A 19,844-nucleotide genomic window follows, 5' to 3' on the forward strand; every position below is an offset into this window, starting at 1 on the left:
ACACACAGTTCAAGAATAACTGCATAAATTGCACAAAAGCCTTTTGTTGACAATATAACTAATTTAAATTTAGTTCTCAATCATGCTTACAATCCTTTAAAATAATAGGCCTCTGGGGTTTTAAGTGTCAAATATATTTGTTCCAAACTAATTTATTGGCCATAGACATTCTTTTTATGCCAAAAAGTAGTTATTGTGTTTAACAATATAATAATGATTGTGCAAAAAAATGTAAAAATTGTGTGAAAATGTTAAATCTCCTGCAGTTAAGAATGATCCTTTAAAGCAGGTAAAGAAAAGGTGTGCTTTTCTTTTGTGCTGTAAAAAAATTTAATCTTGGAATTAACCTTTCAAAAAAAAAGTAAATTTTTAATGATTTAGGATCTGAAAATGCCTGAAAGAACATTAAATAAGGAAGAATTAAACAAGAGCTTAACATTTATCAGTCTTAATTTACGTTTACTTCAGATCCAGCAAATCAAAACAGCGCCTTAACAGCAAATCCAATCAAAATCATTTCCAACGATTTCCTTTCATTGAATGAAATGCACGAAAGAATAAGGAGCAGCATCAACATGAATTGGTATACAAGCAAATAGTAAAAAACGAGTCTTTAAAATAGAAAAAAAATAAGTCAGCATAGACGAAGTAGCGGCAAAGTAATAAATAAAGAAAAAATATTTTTTGCGGCATTGCCAAATTTACTGTAAAATAATATCTTATATGGTGAACATTAAGTTCATTCAGTAGGCAGACGTAACAAGACAACTCCTGTAAATGTGTGCAGAATAGATATTGAATAAAAGAATATCATCATCATCATCATCTGATATTCGTGAGAAATACGTACATAAAAAATTGTATCAAAAAACAATTTTTTTAGTGCCTATTGTGCAGGTGTAGATTTTTTTACAGGTTGCTTTGGTCGATTGGCATCGAGTAAGGAATGTGTAGCATGTTCATTGTGAATAAAAATAATGAAGAACATTGAGAGAGTGAGAAGGAGATGGGGAATAACTTGTTTGAGCATATCATATATACACTCTGAAAGTTCAGGATACCTATAAAGTAATTTTACCTTCTCCTCATCTTCTTTCGTTCCTTTTTGCCATGCACAATGTACATCTTGCTTATTTTTTTTTTTTGTTTCTGTTATTTTATTTGCCCAGAACAAAAGTGTTAGAGAATGCAGACTTGCAAGTTTCAAATGAATGAACGATATAGAGAATGAAAATCTGCGATAACATAACATCATTGCTTAAACTCATTCCACTTGCTCACTTCTTTAAATTTAATATTATTATTATTCTTCTGTGTTTGTTGCTGTTTTATTTGTGCAAATTTAGCATACAAAAATGCAGGTGTAATCCTATTATTTCTGACTGGTTAATTCATTTCATGAAATTTTCTTTGTTTACTTGAAATTTGTGATAATTTATGGCGTCCATTGATACAATGATGTAAATTATTTATAGAATAGCAGAAGCAAAGATGCAAAATGTTCTCATCAATTGAAGCAGAAACTTTAAATCGCATCAATTGAATCAAAAAGATTGGAAATTTTTACAAGAATTTCAATTTTTTGCATCAATTGAGACAAAAAACGAAATTCTGGATAACAATTGAAGCAAGAATTCTGAGCTTTTAGCATCAATTGAAGGAAAAATTCTGAACTTTGAGCATCAATTGAAGAATTTAAATTTTTTCAGCATCAAGTGTGGCAAAACCGAAGTTTTTGACATAAATTGAAGCAAGAACTTAAAGAAATGAAGCATCAATTAGAGCACAATTTTGGAAATTTCAACATAAATTGAAGAAGAATTTGGACTAATTCGCATCTATTGAGTCAAAACTGAAGCTATTGATATAAATTGAAGCAATAAATTAAAACAGGTAGCATCAATTGAAGCAAAAAGTCGTATCTTTTTGCATCATTTGAATCAACATTCTAGTAATTTTAGGCATTAATTAAAAAAAGTTTAAGCTTTTCGCATCACTTGAAGCAAAATCTCAAAACCTTAAGGAACAATTGAAGCAAATAAACTAAATCTTACCACAATAAATAACATCACCAACACCTCCAAATTGTCCCATCCTTTTTTCTCTGTAAATAAAAAAATCAAAAAATATTCCCAAAGTATCACTGAAGTCTATTATGACATTTTTAACGCTGATTCATAGGGTTGAAAGGCATAGCAAGAGATCCAATGACGATAAGACGCATCATTCATTCTGAACATGTTAACTTTTACACCAGTTTAGACATTTTTTTTTTTTTTTTGGGTACCAGAAGATGGTGTTTAAGATAATTTTATTGTTACTGCTTATTTGCTACTTTTTTCTTCTTCTCTTCCTTCATTCCATTTATTTTATGCATTTCCATTGTGTGTAAGCTCATCATCAGTAATCTTATTACCTTTTTACCTTAATTGTGTGTTTGCTGTTGCCATAGTTTTTTTTTTGCTTTTTGCATGGAACACTGAAACATGATCATTGTAAGCATTATGCATACACTTATAGTAAATGCTAGCAGGGGGAGAGAAGGCAATTAACAGGCATAGGGAAGCAAAAATAAAGAAAAAAAATAATTTTACATGTTTTAAATATTTTTTTTTTATTTCAAAATTTTTCTTGCTTTTTTTTTCATCATGTTGTGTGTCTGTCTCTGTTTGTTGTGTCTCTTGTAATATATTTACATAATTTTTTAATTAATATTATTTTAAATAGTTTTATAATGAATCCACACAATGATAAAATACTTAATTTTATAGTTTTTTTCTTTTTTCATATATCTCATGGTTTTTTTTGGATATACTTCTCTATATATATATACTTTTTTTAAATTTTGGTATATGGAAAGAAATTTCAATGGAATTACACTGGTTTTATATATAAAGTTTTATTTCATCTTTATCTTCAAAAGGATCACAACAAAGAATTTGCCGAATAAATATTTGCATTTTTAATTTTATTTCATATTTCCTTATCAAATTGCTTAAAGGCTTAAAATAAACTTTTTATTTGAATAATTTGTAAAGGAATTGAAAGTTTTTTAAAATTAAATTTAGAAAACCTTTAAAATTCAAAATTCTCAAATATTTAAATTTTAAATAACCGTTAAAATTTGAATTTTAAGTAGTTTTCAAAATTTGAATTTTAACTGGCCGTTACAATTTGAAATTTAGATAGATGTTAGAATTTGAATTTCTTGTACTCGTTAAAATTTAAATTTTTAGTGGCCAAATTTGAAATTTTCGATTACCGTTAAAATTTGAATTTTAGGTAATCGCTAAAATTTGAATTTTAAAAAGCCGTTACAATTTAAATTTTTAATAACCTTTAAATTTCAATGGTTTCTTAAATTTGCATCGAAAAACAAGAATGTATTTTATTGATTATCAAACATCTCATGCTCAGCAAATATTTTATTGCGAAACCTTGAAGACGATACGATGAGATAACGTTCAACTTTGTCTTGAAATGACACATTTTCAACAAACTTGACATCTCTCACCAATGAAATATTAGTACTAGTTTTGGAAACAAAAATTTCTTTCTCGTCACATTATCATGTCAGAATTTTTAAACAAAAAAAAAACATAATTTGGTTTCTCATCTTTCCGAATAAATCTTAGCATCATCATCCTTAAATACAGCTCAAGTAGCTTTAATTATCATTATCATATTATAATAAATTTTTCATCATACAATATTATGTTAATAGTAAATTAAATTGGTAGTTTTCAAAAATGCTTATCTATCTTACAGAAACATCATCGTCGTCATTTTAGACCCCATTAGTGTCACAAAACTATAAAGATGTCACAAACAATCCCCTAGATTTTTGTAAAAAGAGCAACAAAACTAACAGGCAACAGCCACAGCAGTAAAAATGAGTTTCCCTTTTCATTTTAATTTTTTTTTTTTATTTTTTTACTTTTCATTAATATATACAAATTCTGATATGTTGTCTCTCTGGCCTCTCCTCGTCGTAAGTGACTTTATTTTTAGTTCTTTTTTTTATCTAGTTAGTCAGGCTGTTTTGGAATTTTTATATCAAATAAAATAATTTAGAACTTGAAATGACAACAAATCCCTTTTTTGTTCCTTTGCATGTTTATGCTTGAGTGTATATAATTTTATTTTCATGGATCATACAGCTTAGTAATGCTTTTCTATGGCTTGAAATATTTTATAAGAATGTGGAATTTTAAAATAAATAAAAATAAAAAGTTTGGAAATGAGAAGCTGGGATTTGAAGTTGACGATAAGTTTTTACATCCATTATCACCCGCAATCCTTGTTATCAACTTACAGTACTAACTAACTGGCAAGGATTTTTATGACTTTGGCCATTTATGTCTTACTGACTTCACTTTTCATTTCTCTATGTTGTCGTTTTGTTTTGTTGCTTCTCATGGGACAGTTCTTTCATCTTTTTTTTGTTCTTTTTTGCAGCTTGGCATGACTTTAATTCGGTTCACAATTCTTTTAGCACATTTTTTGCACAAAAAAAAGAATAAAAATAAACGCTCATTGCTTGATAAACTGGATTGCAATCTTCTTGGCGGGAAATGTTCAAAGCCAATTTATTTCATTTTATAATTTCGTGGCAAAATTGGCATTTCCTTCAATTTTCAATTTTTATTTTGATCAAGAATGCAATAAATGCGCTTAAATTCTGTTGAATTACTGATATGGTCTTTCAACGATAATATGTTAGTGTTTTGGTGTCTGAGATCATCACTAAAATTTCACCATTGTTTTAAACTTATAAAAACTTTACAATCATATTCTACACGTTTTTTTTTGGGGATCGTTTGCTTATTATGTTGCTTAAAAATTTAAATGTTGATCATAACTACACTGTTATAACTAAAGCAGGTTTCTAGGTTATGGCCTTGGTATTCTTAGGTATTCTAATATATTAGTGTTTATCCAAGAAACAAGTGTCGATTTCTCCGTCATTGGGATGGTACAGTATAGATCAACCACAAAACCCTGCAAAGTATATCACTTTATTCATACAGTGATGCATCTGTACCTTACCGTATCAGTGCCGGAGAAATCAACCCAAGGTTCCTAATGGGGACTGTAGTGCCCTTCTGCTATTTTCACTTAAGGAAGCAACTCCAGTTGGCATACAATACCAACAATTCGGAATAGGAACAGTTTCTTGCCGGTTTAGTGCCAATTTCATGTCAAATCCAGTTTCACGTCAACCTATCACCAGAATATCTCTCGCTTTTGCTTTCTGAGAATATAATAAGTGAACGACCCCGTTTCAGTCTAGGAGCTAATTTCTCTGGTGCTGGTATGGTAAGGTATGATATATTCAGAACACTGAAATAATGTAGTGGTATATCTAGTACGGTAGAATAGTACATCTGTATCATACCATTCCAATACCGGAGTAATCAGCCCCAGAGGGGTCGGTCACTTATGATCTCCTAAATTTAAGATGACTTAGCTGTAAATCTGGATTATTAACATGGAGTCAGGTTATAAAATTCAATTTTTGGCAAACATAATAAGCGGATGACCCCCATTTCAGTTCTAACTATTATTCTTATTACTTTTTTTATATATATTCTCTTGTACAAATGTTTTTTTACTTTGTAATCTGCTTTAAAATATATTGTATGTATATTCGATATAGAAATTGGAAGTAGTGGTAGCAAGTAGTTTATATATATATATATATCTATATATATTTGAAGATAGATTGATTATAATCCCGAACGTAATTTTAAACGAAATTTTATTTTTTATAACCCTCAAGAAGATAAATCGAATCAGAAGACGATGGAAGTGGAAGGAGAATAAAAAATACACAATTTTTCGATTTCTTTCAATCAAGATTTCAATTTAATGTCTTGAACTCGCTGGTTTGTGTATAGTGTCTATTAAATATTTTTCCTCTCTGATGAATTTATGCTTGTTGTGTATGTGTTTAGCTTTTAATTTACGATTACAAATCAGCACTGCTGCTGCTGGGTGCTTTAATATGTGAGAAAATTTAGTTTTCGAGATAGAAAAAATACACTTATCGGTATCGACTTTAATTTCTCTTTCGTCGTCTCTCCTTTTATCGCTTTTCATGTATTAAAACACATCTATATTAATTAATTCAATCATTTGACTATAAGTCTATTACATTCTCGATTGCTTGTGCCTCCATCATTCAACATGTTTACAATCATTTAAATTTAGATTGTGTTCTTGTGATTTTTTATTATTATTTCGTTTTAATCTGTTGATTCCGATTTAATTTTTTATTAGTTAGTTATCCGAGTTGCACAGTTCCAGTCGTTTGATAATTACTTGATAACATTTATGACTTGGATTTTAATAGGCTGATAGAGTTTTTATTTTGACTATTAAAAGACTGTCAAGGTGAATTTAGTTTTATTTTGAAAATATCTTAAGCTTCACTGATGTTGTATGCTTATAAACTGGAAGAATTGAGAATGAAATGCTGGTATTTGGAGTAAGACTGACTTAAGAGGGTTAAGATTTGTAATGGTCGCTTGGAATATGTAGAAGCAGAGTTGTCATTTGCTGAATTTAAACAGATATCTACAACAGGAATTGCTTTTGGAAAGGCTGATTCCTTTCCATGATACCAAGCCAAGCGCCTATCTGAGAACTATATCTCGAAATGAAGAATTAGACCGAGAATAATAAGGTATAATTTCGTTCAGAACTCGAGGTCGACTCGAGTCGTCGAGTGGGAATCGAACCCACATCTTGCGATTCTTAGTTGCATGTCTCTACCACTGAGCTACTGAGGGCTACTCGACAGTGTGGTTAAATCTTGAATATGAATTAACATTTCAATATTTCAATTCATGTTAAGACATGAATTTAGACACTTAGACATTACAAGTTAATAACCTAACATTCATTGAACATTGATTGCTTTTCATAATACGCTGTATTTTTCGTATTATGGAGTTAGCTACGGAAACCAACGACTGAGCCAGCTTCAAAAGACGTCTAAGTTAGGTTTTGGATCACAATTGATCTGAACTTCCAGCGAAGTAATTAAGTATGAAGTTAGCTATTCACCAAGAAAATATCATAATCTAACTATGCTACTCGGACTTCCAACATATTATTCATAAAAAAATGCGTAAGGCTTTGATAGGCTTTTGATCAGATTATAAAAAGAGGCATAACAGAACTAAATAACTTGTTTTTTTATTCAACTTGATTCTGTCGGTGGTGATTAGTGAAAGATTTCTTGATGAAAAATGTAATATAAAACAAATTAATAATATTTGGATGTTCACAAGTCAAATGAAGAAGAAAAATGATTTTTTTTTTGTGTGTAACGAGTTGTTGAAATATCCGTGAAGCGTGTGTATGGGGAGAGTAGAAGAGAAAGAGATTGAGTGAATGGACGTAAATCCAATATTTACACTGCACATGGCATTACATATTATAGTAGCTTGAAAATGAATAAATATTTGAAAAATTCTTGATTAATCGAAACCGAATAAGTCATTATATTTGCTATTGTACATGTTTTAATAACCTGCTTATTCATTCCTCAATCAGCATTTAGCAATCTCCACATTTATTAAGATGTTTTTAATACATTCACATATCAATTGTCGGATTTAATAACCAAACCATGATAAAATTCAATACAATGTTAGATTATGAAAATTGAATTTAATTGTAAATGGAGGGAGGATAAGCAAGAGAGGCATGGGATTGGGAAAAAAATGAGGGAAGAAATAAATCAAGCATATGGTGTGATATGAGGAATTCATTTAGAATGAGAATAAAAGATGTGCAAATAATACACACACAAATACATTTATAGACCCGATCTGTATATGTTAAAATATTGGCTAAATGTTGAGCAAGAAATCAGATTAGAAAGTTGTCAAAATTCTAAAATTTCAACGGTCATTTGATATTCAAATTGAATTCACCACTACAATTAGTATCATAGTTGCAAACCCCTTTTTGTGTAAATGTAAATATTTAGTCTGTTTTCAATCTTCAAACATTTAATCCATAGTTGGACAATATTTAATACAACTAAACAGTAGCCGCTTCACAGTCAGCTTAGCCGTCGTGTAAACAACATTTCAACATTTACCGATCGGGACATTTCCCCTTCTTATCGAATGATTTAATTATTAATTTGCTTCATGTTTTCCTTTTCAGACTTCTCATCTAAAAAATAAAGTGACTATGTGCTGTATGAGCAAAACTCCGCACACCAAATCTAAGAAAGAAGGGGAAAGAGAAAAGAACTTCAAGTTCAGAAAATTGCTGAAAATAATTTATGCGGTAGCTAGCGAAAAAAGCATACAAAACTTCGATCTATGAATGTATCTCAATATTCAGCTACTCTCACTTTTATTCTTCATCCGTTTGCAAAATCATCATCATTCAAACTTTTCGATTAATTTGATTTTCGGGATAGAAGAAGCAATTGATTTAATGAATTTTCTCTTCGCGCATATGTTTGTGCTGTATGATAGAAATCTTTTGAATTTAATTTATTTATAAAGCCTTCAATTCATTTAAATTTATACTTTTTACAACTTTTTTAATTAACTTCCTTTTCGGATTTTGTTATTTAAACGAGATTCTTGGAATTCTAAGCTTTCATAGAGTGCTTGTAGTTTATTATCATCATGTAGTTTTCATAGAAAACCATAGAAACCTTTGTAATAATCAAGGAAATCAATTTCAGTGATGAACTTTGTTGATTCAATATATTTCACTACCTTGAAATACTTCATCCTGGGATGAAGCCATGAAAAAGTATATCAAGGTCAATTCTGAGTGGAACTGTGTCTGTTGTTAGACATCCAATTGTGCATCCTGACAATTTACACAGTGGGATATTTACTTGATCATGGATATCCATTATCTAGTAATTGTATCAGTAACTAAGTTGTTGAAGCATGTGACTAAGTATGTAAAGATTTGACATTTCGTAGATATTAGTCATGTCTGTGTGGGTTTTATTCAACTTTTATTTATGTTATCTTAGTTGTCAAGTGATAAGACGTGTCAAAAATCTCATAAATAAGCTTTTGATCTAGATACTATTGCACTTTGATTGCATCACGATGGGTTCTATGAATCACAATTTGATCAGTACGGTTCCTTAGTACCCAAGCAACGTAAAGTAACAGGAATAATCCATGCGGATTCCAAATGAGCCTTGAACTCCCTTTAGTTGTCAAATGGAGTGTTGTGTTGACAACAATGATGTTCCTAAATGAACATTAAAGCCATTTGGACACTTAAATGTCATTGTCTTACTTCCTCTGGATATATTAAATGAAAAATGTTAAAATTCCAAAAAATACTCGTTTAATCATAATTGCGGAAAGATGAAAACATCCATTTTTCATTTCACTGGGCTACAATTTTCATTATCATTGTGTTTTTTTTTTAATATTGCTTTTCGATTTCGCCAACGAAATTTAGTATAATAATATTTTTAATGTTTAATGATTAAAGAACAGCACATTATTCTCGTCTTTTGCTGATATAAACTTTTAACATCATTTTCTGTGCCTATCATTCATTATACGAAATATTTTCTCATTTCCTTCGTACATAGCAAGCAAGGAATAGGAATATTGGAATGAGTGAGAAAAGGCAGAGATTATAGTCGTTCCATTCATTGCGATTTTGCCGATGAGCAAGCCATAAATCCATAAATATTTCAACAAAGTTATTTATCATAATAGAGAATCCTTAAATCTGTATAGATAATATTGTTGTGTTCATGGAGCGTAATAAAAATTGAAAAAAATCTTGATTCGCATTTTTACTGCTTTCAATACTCTTCGTTTGTTCTTTTTAGTGACAGACAGTGAAATTGTTAAGTTTTCTTTCCTTTTATCGATAATGGGTAAACAGATATAACAATTGAAGCATTTACTCTCGAAAATGGATTTTAAGTTCAATAAAGTCAGTCCTGGATTGCTTACGGTATCACCTTTCCGTGATGAGGAACAAGATTTCAAAATAGAATCATTACAATATCTATGCATATCTGTATATCAAAATGAAGAGATATAAGAAAGCTATAAAATAGCGATAATGTGGTGCTTCACTGTGTGGTATATAAAATAACAAGTCATTATTGCGAAATAAGTAGTATTTAAATAATTTCTTTCTCTTTTATATTCATGACTACCTACAGGGCAATAGAATGTTATATTGCCTGTGTCGAGTGCCGACAATATTCCCTTGTGATTATTTCTATTATTTTCATTATTACGTTTTAATCTTAAGTAATCATTCATTTTTTCCATATCATTATCCATTTCGAGTTTTATTTTCTCACAACTTATTGTACGAGTTTTGTTCAGAGTTGTTATTCTAGTTGTTGTGTCTTGCTATGTATGAGAAATCTACCATAGTTGTTGTCTTATCATAGATATAATAATCACGTGTGAAATAAGCTGTGATTTGTAGACCGGATGTCTAGTTGTAAAGTTGATATATCATGGGAAGTTCCACAAAAGTCAAGTTTATAACCATATGGATTGTATTAGACCGGATTGACTAATTACAGCTTGTTTTACTCTGGTACAGACACCTCAACAACATACTAGTGTCAATTATTGCCACTAACTATGACAACAACTCAAGTGGCGCAGCAATTCATTGCGAGACCGCTATACCATCATCTAAACAGTTAAGACTTAATGTCTGGGTGTCGTGACAACTGCTTAGGTAATGTAATTAAATACAAAGTGACGCGGATTTGATGGTTTCTTCTTTCGCCCTACTAGTTCTTAAAACACTGTATTCCTAGTCCCAGGTATAGTCCCTAGTGCTATGATGATGATATTTCAGAGTTCATCATATGGAACATTCAATGAGTAACTTAAGACAATTATATTGTGACTTCTCTTGAGAATTAGATACTAAGTATGTTAAGTCAAACTTCGTCCGATTGTAGTTTGTCAGTTAGTTCAAAGACATCAACCCTGCATTCACTCTCTTTCCTCATTTCCACTTTTTTCTTGTCTTCGTTTGTGTTCTACGTAGGTATTTATATTTTTATATATACATTTATTTATTTATTTTGCACCCCCTTTTCACTAACAGTTAGAAATTCTCCCTTCTTTATTTCTTGTTTTGTTCATATTTCTGCCTCAAGTCGTCTTGATCTTTAACTACTCCATCCTCACTTCCCTCATATTCTTTTTTCTTTCCTCATCACATTGTACCACCATTATGTGGGGTTTTTTTCTCTCTCTTCTGATTGTGATAAGAATAAAACAATCTGTTAAAATGTTCCTTCCTCTATTCCTTCTTCCTTCATTCATTCACTCACTCGGAAAGCCAAGTGAAAATTTTTTTGTTTTCTTCTCGTTTCATTTTTTTTTGTGTATTTTTTTCCCTCAATGCATTTTCCAATTTTCCATGATGTGAAAATAATATCAGAAGCAATGTTCTTCTTGTACCTACACACATGCTTTACAAGGGAGTTATTTTTTCTTTTTTCTTCGTTTCAGTAGTTTGAGACGGCGTCATGACACTTCAAATGCTCAAAACATCCACATAAAAGCATTACGTATGGAATACGTAAAAAAGGAAATGAAAAGAAAAATGTCACTGGAGAGGTGATGGAATCAGAGTTGCAAAACATGCACATGCCTTAGACAAAAACCGTACAATTTCTTGATAATTTGTATGGTTTTGTAAGAAAAATTGATCAAATTATCAAGAAATTGTACGGTTTTGGCCTACGACAAGTCTCTGTTTTGCAACTCTGGATGGAACAAACAAAAAAGAATTGCGAGAGGAGCTGTATATGCAATAAATAAAAAACAATAAATTTTGAAGTATCGAAAATGCAAAATGAAACGGAAAGGCAGAGTTTGATCGACATCTTAGATGTTTGGGGAGGTTAAAGAGCATTTCGCTGTCTTATTTTCTGCTTAAAATATGATAATCAATTCAGAGTGTTGGAACTGAAATCGAAGGCGGTCAGTCGAAGTGAATCTTAATCGACAAATCCTGTCAATAAAAGTGCACTAAGAATGCCTTATGTAAATTTTATCCATTGACATTCTTATGGTTTCTTTATATAATACATTTTCGTCTCCTTCAGTTTTTGATGGCTGATAAGGATCCCTTTTTTGTATGACAATGGGAGCATGTTCCATTCTTGTGTATATGCTTTAAGTGAAAGAACACGATAAATAACTACACCGAGGCTGAATATTGTTGATGTATAAATCTGATTCAATCTCATTCTTCTATTCACCCTCTATTGATTTGCGCGAAAAACAGCATCTTCCTCATATATATCGCACATTAATGTTAGATTTCTATTTCATGCTGTGTCGATAATACTATAAATTGACGCGCGGTTCTTTGATGGGTCAGGCAAAAGAACTCAATTTCATTCATAAAAATGTTGACTGCCTGTGATGATCTTTCGACATTGGGAAAGGAAGAAGGCAGAAGGCAGAAACAAAAAAAAAAGTATAACAATAATGATGCGAGAGAATGAGATGAAAAAAGTGATGTAATGAATTATATGGTGAATGTCAGTAAAGATATTATTGATGTCCATTGAGAATAAAGGAATTAGAGGAGGAATATGAAGAACCGGTCGAGAACACAAGAGAGAGGGATGGAGAAGAAGAAAGATGAACGAAATGGAAATAAAATTAATTATAATGAATGAATGCGTTCCCTGTCTGACATTTTCATGTCCCTATGTGTAATTTCGCTAGTATTTAATACATCAAATGAAAAAATAAAAACCTTTTTACTGCCCCGGCCTCATATTTCATTGCTTCTCTTCTTATATTTCTTCAACTTGTTATTTTTTCGACTATACTCACACATCACGAAAAAAGTAGAAAATTTTTTCTACCCCGAAAAACACAAAAAAAAAAATTAAATAATAAAATAAAAGGAAAAAAAAGGCAAGGCATAGTAAGGGAAGTGCAGAACCAGAAATAAAAGAACAAAGAGTGCTATGAGAAAAAACGTATATTTAATTGCTTTTAATTGAGCTCCGCTTTTTTTCGGCCCCGTCGTGTTTATCGTCTTTTAATCTTATAAATATCATTCTTTTATATTTCATCACGAGCATAAAATAATATAGAAAATTACATAAATATAATGAATTATTCGTTAGGGAGTCGTTCACTAATATCGTCTAATGTTTGTGGGATCTTGAAGTGTATTATACTTGAAACTATAGAATTTTCGAAATGAGAATTTTGTAACAAATGGGTCAGACAGTAATAAAGGAGAGGATGTCCAAATAGCACAAATCGGTTAATCGATCAAAAATCCGGCACCAGGCTGACATGAAACTTGCTCATGATTTAGAATTGAATTCGGTTTAAATCCGACACCAAGGTGGTGTAGCGATGGTCTCTTTTGGATAGACTAATCAATTTGTGATTAATCAATAGAGTCAGCTTCAGACGCCAACCGAGGGAGACCATAGATCACAATTCATCTATTTGACCAGCGAAGTAAGTTAATCACTCGAGTGGACAAAAGTACGGTTTAACTAGTTAAAGGCAAGTAAATGTGCAGTTAGTGACTAGAAATTAGATTTTTTTGTCCACTCAGGACATTATCATTCCCAGATTTGATCAAGAAACGAATTCAATGTCAAGGTGAAGTTAGCAATCTTGGTCCCATTCTAACGAGTCTATAGTTGAATTTTAGGAATTTTTATTTTTCTGTATCACAACAACTTGACTTTAATTCACATTTGAAATCACACAAATTGCAATGCATTGATAAACCCTGGGTCATTGTTGAGTAGCAATCTGTCTTAATTGCGAAATACGCCTCAACAGCATCGTATCAAAAACTTGACATTGAATTATAAAAAAAAACCCAAATTTTAAATGATTAGCTGCTATTTAATCACTTAAAATACCAAAACTCATCTAATACTTTAATGATGATTATTAAGAATTATGAAATCATGTCTTGGATGTACTCCATAAGTGAACAATCCCTAAATTATTCGTTATATTCACATTCAGTGTTGACGAAAGTAATACGTGTAGAATAGTAATTATAATACATATAATATATTTCGCGCGTAACTAATAAGTAAACATTGTTATTACTTTTACAGTAACAAGAAATTATATGCGAGGAATAAATACAATACACTATATATACATAATATGTACACAGGCCAATGTAATTGAACCAAAAAAAGAAACTGATTAAAATGGAATGTTTCGCACTTATAAGTAGAATTAATTAAAATATTATTTATTTATTTATTCGATCACATTTCAATCTCAGTAGCTGCTCGACTTTAATTTTAAAAATTGATGCACAATTGCGATGATGATGCCCTTTCAAGTGAAAAGTTCAATGACAAAAAGCATTGATGGAAGAAAATAACAAAAAAATTGAAATTGTCAAGCAGTTCGTCATTCATGTTATCGCCTGGGCACACACTTCAAGTGTCTTTTTGTGCAATATTTATACAATTAGCATTCATTAAGTCATTTAATTTTCGTCGCCGTTTGCAGTTCCCTTTTTATATCAATCTTAATGCAAAAACCGAAAGTATATATTTTATAATTTTCATACTTCTTTCACACTGATAACAAGACAAGAATAGGATGAGATGAGAAATTACATCATTTTGAATGTCGTCAGACCAAAAAATTTCGCATATTATTAAAAATAACATATAATTTGATTCTCATGTGGGGATGGCAAGCAGAGAAAAAAAAAAAGCAATTTTTGAAGTGTACTTGGAAATTTTTTATAATTCGCTCCGCTCTCAAGAGGGACTTGTGCTGTGTGTTATTCATTCTTTCCTTTCTTAGCTACAATATATTTTTGGCATACAAATTACCAGACTGTGGAAATTGATGGAATTTTTAAAAAATTAATGACCGTTAATTTTTGAATTTGGAAAGATCGTTATGACTTAATTTATAATGTGAAATGTATAACAAAATTCATTAATTTTTAAATTTTAAATCATTATGCTTGATACCAACAAATCAATCTTCAGTTTAAGTAGAAAATTCATTAAGTTTTTCATTTATTTTTTTAACAGTCAAAATAAATTTGAAATTTGGCCACTCAGTTTCTAAGCAATTCAAGCCTCAGATTTCCATAGTCTGCAAATTACTTTGAAATAATTCTTTTGCTTTTTGGTATTCACCATAGCGTGCTTGAGCTAAGAGAAAAAAAGGAATCATTTTCACAGCAAATTTTTCAAATAATGATAACATATCGAATATATTTTTACTGGTAAGGAAAGGCAGTTATGTTAAGGGTAGATTATTCATTTTCATGAAATTTTAACTGAAGCTCATTTATCGTTCTATAATTTCAAAAAGAAAAATATACTGGAAATATGTATGTATAGGTATATAAATGAACACTTAGCGAATGAATCTTTTTATCGCACACCACAACTGCTGTTTCTTTTAGGCTTTTCGAAAATCGTTATCTCTATATATAATTTACTTTTATTCTGTGAAATACAGCTCATGATATTATTTACGTTTTTATGAATGTACTTCAATTCATTCAAGAGTATTTAATATGAAACGGTGAATCATATTTATAACCGGAAAATATTCTTTTAAAAGAAGTATAGAAAGGAAAAAAAGGAGAAGAATAATAATATTTATAGCACAATCGATATCAGAAAAAAAAGTGAGTTTGAATGTTTATATAAAAATTATTCCAAGAACGTGGCATTTGTTAAACTTTAGAATTTTTTATGGCTAAGCATTTTTTTTTTTGTTGTTGTTTGAATTTCTACACCTTTTATGTATATGTTCTTTATGTATTTATGTATGTTGTGCTGGAATTGTTGTTATTTTTTATTATTATGAGGAAAAAAAAATTTTTGTGTAATTCTTGTTGAACACAACAACCAACCTAGATTTTGTGCACATTTTCACTGAATGTGTTCTCGAGAATAATTTAAATTATTATTATTATTATTTTATGCTTTAATTCACAATTGTATTATACCTATTATGGGTATTTTATTATTTTTTGATTCTTTAATTACAATTCTTTAATATTTGTATATATGTGAATTCATAATCGGCATTTTTAATTTCGCTGAGTTTTATGATGTGTCCTAGTTTATATATATTACACGTGATTATTATTTTTATCATTATTGTGTATTTTTCCATATTTAATTTAATTGGTTATATAAATTGTTTTAAAAAACGGAAATCTTTTTATTGTGGAAAGATACATCAACGCTATTCTTCTTGATTCTTGTTCTTCATTTCTTTTAATTTACGAAAATTTTTTGACTATTTTACACTTTTTCTTCTTTTCTCTTTTTTTTTAAAAAAATGTGTTGATTATTTTTAAATTGTTTAGCTTAGACCGTTTACGATAATTTATAAATTATGTTATGTATAAATTAGTATTAATTTAAATTTCATTATTCATATCATCGAAATTGCGCGGTTTTTTACTATCAATAATTTCAATATTACCCATATTATCTGGCTTTGCATAGTGATGCTCTTGATATACGGTTGAGCTTATTGTGGATGGACCAATTGTTTGATAAGTATGATGTGCAAATGACTTACCACCACTGTTACTCGTAGTTCCATAATTATGATGATGATGATCACAATTGTGTGGTGTTGTGCAATGCATATGATGTGGATAATATTGATGATGTGCAACGAAATGGTATGGAAAATGATGTTGATAGAAGTCATTTGACTCGCTGACTGGCTGTGAGGGAGCTGGCATGTAATCGCCTCCTTGATTGAAATGAGATTGATTCAATTTTAGGAATGTCGTGGTAGCAATTGTCATACCACTTGATTTGGAGCCATTATACTTACTACGATCAGTACTGCTGCCTCCCCCACTGGAATATTCACTTGAATATTCCCTCGTAGAGGGAGGGGCGTTATGCTATAGTTCGGTTATAGGAATCATTGGATATTGCTGGTAATTATTGGCACCAGGGATACTGCAATGTGATGGTGATGCGCTCATTGTATGTTTTCGCATTGTATCGATGTATTGTGGGGCAGCATATGTTTTATGATAATCACGATCTTTACGCCCTATTGTACTGCTAATATCCCATCCGCTCTCCTTTAATACATTGCGGAACTTTCTTCGACGACATTTGTATGCAAGGAGAATCAGGGCGGTTATTGTTGCCGCCGTTATTACAAGTAATCCACAAATGATTGCTTGTGTTTTTGGATCTGAATTTGGTGTGCATCCAAATAAATCAGCCGAGAGCTTTACTAACTCTTTTCCTTTGGCAAATTGTGGTGATGCACATACGATGTTATGCTGATGATTAAAATTGATGTCATTATTATCAGTTAATGAATTTGCTTTTGGTAAATTCACACTGCTGCTGCTTGATGTGTTACTATTGCTGCTATTATTAATACTGTTGTTCTCTTTACTATTATTATTGACAATGATATTTCCTCTATTATTATTTCCATGACTATTACGTGCATTTAAAAATGCTTTATACCACAGTAAATGACAATCACATCGTAATGGATTATCAGACAAATCGAGCGTTTGAAGATTATCCCATTCGTATAGATTCTCTCGTATTGATTCTATCGCATTATTTTTAAGTATTAACTCCTTTAAATACGGCAATCCATGAAATGCAGCAGATTCAAATTGTGATAACTCTTCATTATCGGTTAGACGAATCACTCTTAAATTTCCATTCTCTATAAATGCATTATTTTGTATACGAACCAATTTTTTGGCTCCAATTATTTCGAGTTGATGAAGATTAGACAGTCCATCGAATGATTTTTCTGATATTATATCAAAATCATTCATTCCAATTTTTAATTCTTCTAGTCGACTTAGAATAGACATTTCTTTTGTAGGAATACGTGTTAGACGATTACTTGATAGATCTAATATACGTAAACTTTCTAAGCCGGTAAATGCACCGGATGAAATGTTATGCAATTGTGCACCATTTAAGCTTAACGTTGTTAACTTTTTTAATTTTTCAAATGCATTCTTTTCCAATGTCGTGAATGAATTGACACCGATGAAAAGTTCAGCCAAATTCGTTAACGGTGGAAATGACAATGCAGGAACATGAGTTAAAGAGTTATCATCAAGATATAATATTTTTAAATTATATAAACGATAAAATGCATCTGGATCGATTTGAGCAATACGATTTTGTCCTAAGTTTAATTCCTCTAAATTGGATAATGAGGAGAATGCATTATCATTCAGTTCATCTATCAAATTGCCTCTCACATTTAATATTTGTAGCATTTCTAGTCCTTGAAATGTATCCGATTCAATGTGGGATATTTTGTTTTGTCCCAAATTCAATTCAATTAATTTCTTCTGATATTGAAACGTCTTTGATAAAAGTTTTAGTAAATGATTTTCTGATAAGTCTAAAAATTCTAAATCTGGATAAAATTGTATCGATGACTCAATTGACTTAATTTTATTTTTACGCATAATCAATTTCCTTATCGAAGGATTCAGGGCTATCGGCATTACATCTAAATTGGTTTCATTACATGTCACAACTAATGTATCATCATTACATTCACAACCATTTGGACAATTTGCCAAAGAGTTGATCAATGTTGGCATGACGACCAAAAGTAAAATTCCTAGTGTTCTCATCATTTCAATCATATCATCAAGTAATTTTTTCTGCCTTTTGAGACTGCTTTAAATCATTTGAAATCAAGATATCTTATTCTTCTTCTTAGTATTTTTTTTTTGTTATTATTTATTTCATATTTTTTTTTTCTTTTCTTGTTGTGCTGCTAGCTTATTCACATTGAGCGGTTTTCAGTATATATGTGAGTTTGAAATTAATTTTTTACCTAAAATCAAAGAGACGGAAAAGAATTCTTAAGATATGTATACCTAATAATTATATATGAGAAGAGCATAAAAAATAAAGAATTTTGACGAAAATGAATAGATGGCAAAATGTAAAAGGAATGAGAAAAAATCCCATAAACTGAAAAGATCATAAAATTTGTAACAAAGCATTAATTAAAGTGTAATCATCAGGTTCTATAGGAATCCGTCTTTTGAAATTAATGAAAACATTTTTCGTAGGTTTTTTCGGTTCTCCTTTTCGTCTCGAAGGATATTTTTTTTTTCTCGTGTGAGAGGAAAAAATATTGGAGATGAAAAATTGTATAAGTATATAGCTATATATTATGCCAAAAATCATCGTAGACGTTTGATATCTTGTTATTATTTAAATTACTTTGTAGATATTTAGTTTGCTCTTTAAATCTATCAATTATTGCAGGCATACGACGAGTAAATGTTGATATTTGACTCTAAGCAATTCTCACAATTTATTGATTGAATAAACATTTTTTTTACGATTTATGAAACACTTACATTTCAATTAAAACTAATTTTTCGATATAATCCATTTAAAATCACTATATCCACTCATTACTATGTCATATACTTTTAACTTTAATTGCATTTTAATTCTAAATTATAGCAATTTTCATCTTATTCCACCTTTATGAAAAATTTTTATCTTTATGTGCTATTTTGCGAAAAATTTTCTTTTAGACATTTTGAAACATTTTGCAATTCAATTTTCTTTTCAATTTCACTCCGATTTAAAAGCACAAACACTGTTATTATATGCACACTTGGAATGTAGTTTATCAATTAATCCTTTTTATGCACTTTATTCTGTTTATCAAATGATTTTAAGCAATTTTCTAGCTAAAATTCATATTTTTCTTCACAAAATTTCGAACAATACGCCTCCTTCGACGTTTAAAATACGACTGACTGAAAATACCTTTTTGTACTTGAATTTTTCGCAATTT

The 19,844-nt window shown here is 30.2% G+C and overlaps 1 protein-coding gene across 2 annotated transcripts; it reads right to left on the reverse strand.

The window, feature by feature from the left end:
- Positions 1–2,588: 2,588 nt before the first annotated feature.
- LOC139092874 (leucine-rich repeat neuronal protein 3-like) lies at positions 2,589–19,784 on the reverse strand. Of its 2 annotated transcripts, XR_011544645.1 has the most exons (3): positions 19,396–19,784; positions 16,848–18,860; positions 2,589–16,763 (listed from the first exon to the last, which is right to left on the reverse strand). XR_011544645.1 is itself a non-coding variant. In XM_070643427.1 (2 exons), exon 2 carries the CDS (start codon positions 18,664–18,666, stop codon positions 16,921–16,923), a length of 1,746 nt encoding a protein of 581 aa, XP_070499528.1. In that variant the 5' UTR covers positions 18,667–18,860; positions 19,396–19,784; the 3' UTR covers positions 2,589–16,920. The 2 variants fall into 2 exon arrangements, 1 of the variants encoding a protein (XP_070499528.1); XM_070643427.1 differs by having other exon boundaries at positions 2,589–18,860.
- Positions 19,785–19,844: the final 60 nt, after the last annotated feature.

This window comes from Chironomus tepperi, unplaced genomic scaffold (genome assembly GCF_022539635.2).
Source record: "Chironomus tepperi strain 1889 unplaced genomic scaffold, CSIRO-AGI_Ctep_v1 contig_309, whole genome shotgun sequence".
In the NCBI taxonomy this organism is placed as follows: Eukaryota; Metazoa; Arthropoda; class Insecta; order Diptera; family Chironomidae; genus Chironomus; species Chironomus tepperi.